The following is a 3,150-nucleotide window of genomic DNA, read 5'->3' on the forward strand; positions in this document are numbered from 1 at the left end:
CCTCCCGGCTCTGCCTGCTCCGCCATAGCTGCCCGATCTGCCTGCACCGCCATGGCTCCCCGCTCTGCCTGCCCCGCCATGGCTCCCCGCTCTGCCTGCTCCGCCATGGCCCCCCGCTCTGCCTGCTTTTGTTTATGTTTGTTTGGGCATCTGGAGCCGCCTTTAGAGGGGGGGATATGTAATGTGGGGTTTGGTGTTTGGGTTTTGTTTCATGTTCATGTTTTCATGTCTTTTATTTTGTAATTGGTTCATGGTCCCTGTTTGTGTTATGCTTCCCTTGCCTTCATGTATTCATGCCATTGGTTCCTCTGTTCTTTGTGTCATGTTCTGATTGGTTGTCTTAGTCATGTGTCTTGTTCCCCATTGGTTTGTTCTTGTCATGTGACCCTCTTGTCTGCTATAAGTAGCCCTCATGTTGCCATTGTCTCTCGTCGTGTATTGATGTTGTAACCCGCTGTTGGTGAGTCTAGTCTAGTCTAGTCTGTTCATGTCAAGTCTGTTCATGCCTTGTCAAGTCTGTGTTTCTAGTCTTGGATTTATTGTTTGGATGTTTGGATCACCTTTATAAATAAACTGCACTTGGGTTCTTCACTACGCTCGCCTTCAGTGGACTGAATTGTTACATTAAGTGAACTGAATTCAACAATTTAAGTAAAATGATTTCATGAATGGCATAACTTAGTCATATTAATGTTTCATAAATGAGGCCAAATATTTTCTAGTTTTAAACACAACAAAATCATTTAAATAAGAGGTTCTCAAACAGGGGACTTTTGCAAACTTCCATGGGGGCCAAAGGATGAATTAAGTGTTTAAATTAATATATTGTTGTTAAAGGAATAGTTCACCCAAAAATAAAAATTAGCTTAAAATGTAATCACCCTCAGTCCATGATGTAGAAGAGTTTGTTTCTTAATTAAAACAGATTTGGAGAAATTTAGCATAACATCACTTGCTCATCAGTGAATCCTCTGCAGTGAATGGGTGCTGTCAGGACGAGAGTCCAAAACGAATTGAATAGAAACATTACAATAATCCACACGAATCCATCAATTAATGTCTTGTGAAGCAAAAAACTGCATGTTTGTAATAATCAACCTCATCATTAAGACATTTTTAACTTAAAACCCCTGATTATGGTAAAAATACAAGTTCTGTATGCATAATATTGGAGAAAATGTTATTACAGATTATGGACTTGTATTTTGGCCAGAAGCAATGGTTTAAAGGTAAAGACATCTTAATGATAAATTTGTTTATTACAAACATGCAGTCATGTGGATTACTTGTGGATTATTCTGATGTTTTTATCAGTTGTTTGGACTCTCATTCTGATGGCACCCATTCACTGCAGAGGATCTATTGATGAGCAAGTGATGTAATGCTAAATTTCTCCAAATCTGTTCCGATGAAGAAACAAACTCACCAACCCTCTTGAATGGCTTGAGGGTGAGTACATTTTCAGCAATTGTTTTTTTTTTTTTTGCTAAACTATTCCTTTAATATATGCAAAATGCAATTAAAACATAAAATGCAATTAAAACACATAAAATAAAGATGTAAACAGAAATACCACAAATAGCCTTTATATGGGGGCTTGGAACATTGTGTTAGATAATGAGAGGCCTTCGAGTCACAAAGGCTGAGAACCATTTCTTAAAATATTCAAGTCTAAATGGTACTTAACTATTTTTTAAATAGCTATTGCCAGTCATATGATCTTTTGACAATGCGTCATTAATGCCTGAGCTGAGGGATAAGATGATATTACCATGACATTACCTGTCAACAGCTATGGCAACCAAGGTGAAAACGGAGGCTGAGACTGATATGCCCTGGACCATACCGCTCATTTTGCAGACCATGCTTCCAAACGGCCAACCTGGGGAGAAGACAGTTGATTCTGGCTAAATTATACAGGCAGATGCACATTAATTAGATTACATTAATGTCTGTTAAAAATTACTGTAAAATTTCTTTGTCCCATGAAATATGTACTTTCTTAGCATTTACAATGATGTAGTTCATAATGTTGAATGTCATTTGACATGCATTTTACACTGAGTCACCTAAGCAGCTGGTGTAATAGAATTCATGTCCAGTGGATGGTATTTTGCATGTTGACAAAATGACAACTTATAAAGGACCACCTTTGAAAAATGCAGATATTATAAATCCATTTGGGAGGATTATAATTAACATTTGCCTGGAAACTATGGTTAATGATACTGAATGTCAGTTCAGTTTATTTGGCCAGTTTTGCCTTTAAGACCCAAACAAAAATTAGCTGAAGTGTAATCAATGCACTACTTTGGGCCAAACAGCAAGATGCCTTCAAATTTGCCTTGGTATACAGTATGTGGGTCAGTTGCTATCTCACTTACCATCGGGTGGGATTTAATGTATTTTGTGTATGATTGGAGAGGTAATGTCTCGGTTACGTATGTAACCCTCGTTCCCTGAAGGAGGGAACGGAGACGTCACGTCGGTGACCAACGAATTGGGATCTCGCTTAGAGAGACCAATCCACTTCGAGTGTAAACTAAACAAGCCAATGCACATTGGCATGTGATGATTGCATCCAGCTGCCGCTGATCACAGCGTGAGCATAAAAAGGCAGCCGGTGCAATGCATACTAGTTTTTCACTGAGGAGCCGAGCCGGTGACCCGGCCGCTCAGCGGTGGTACAGCAGCCGTGGCGACAGGACGTGACGTCTCTGTTCCCTCCTTCAGGGAACGAGGGTTACATAAGTAACCGAGATGTTCCCTTTCAGTCGGTCACTTCGAGTCACGTCGGTTTGTGGCGCGGGAGCAGGTGCGGACGCAGGGGGCCGCCTTCGGCTCCGAGCAGGCTGGGGCGCTGCGGCCGGTGGATGGGTGGAGGCAGCAGCTGCCCGCCGGGGCAGGGTGTGACGACCCGCCTCAGTCTGCTTCTGTGTAGCCGAGAGCTGCTGGGCCAAGATCTCGACCGCGTCGCCGAAGAGGCCGGTCTGGGACACGGGCATTAAGGAACCGAACTTTGTCGGCGTCCCTCATATCAACCAGACACAGCCAGAGATGGTGCTCTTGGACCACAAGTGTGGACATCGCACGACCCAGAGAACTCGCGGTGACCTTCGTCGCTCAGAGCGCGAGGTCAGTAGCATTTTG

The 3,150-nt window shown here is 42.6% G+C and overlaps 1 protein-coding gene across 1 annotated transcript in view; it reads right to left on the reverse strand.

Annotated features, from left to right (window-relative positions):
* LOC107700061 (neuropeptide FF receptor 2-like) overlaps positions 1–3,150 on the reverse strand; it is a 23,803-nt gene that overhangs the window by 11,416 nt on the left and 9,237 nt on the right. The window contains exon 3 of the mRNA XM_016501569.1: positions 1,783–1,882. Coding sequence (XP_016357055.1) covers positions 1,783–1,882 — 100 coding nt within the window. The remainder of the gene's footprint in view (positions 1–1,782; positions 1,883–3,150) is intronic.

The sequence above is a fragment of the Sinocyclocheilus anshuiensis genome, unplaced genomic scaffold, assembly GCF_001515605.1.
Source record: "Sinocyclocheilus anshuiensis isolate Anshui unplaced genomic scaffold, SAMN03320099.WGS_v1.1 scaffold983, whole genome shotgun sequence".
Taxonomy (NCBI): domain Eukaryota; kingdom Metazoa; phylum Chordata; class Actinopteri; order Cypriniformes; family Cyprinidae; genus Sinocyclocheilus; species Sinocyclocheilus anshuiensis.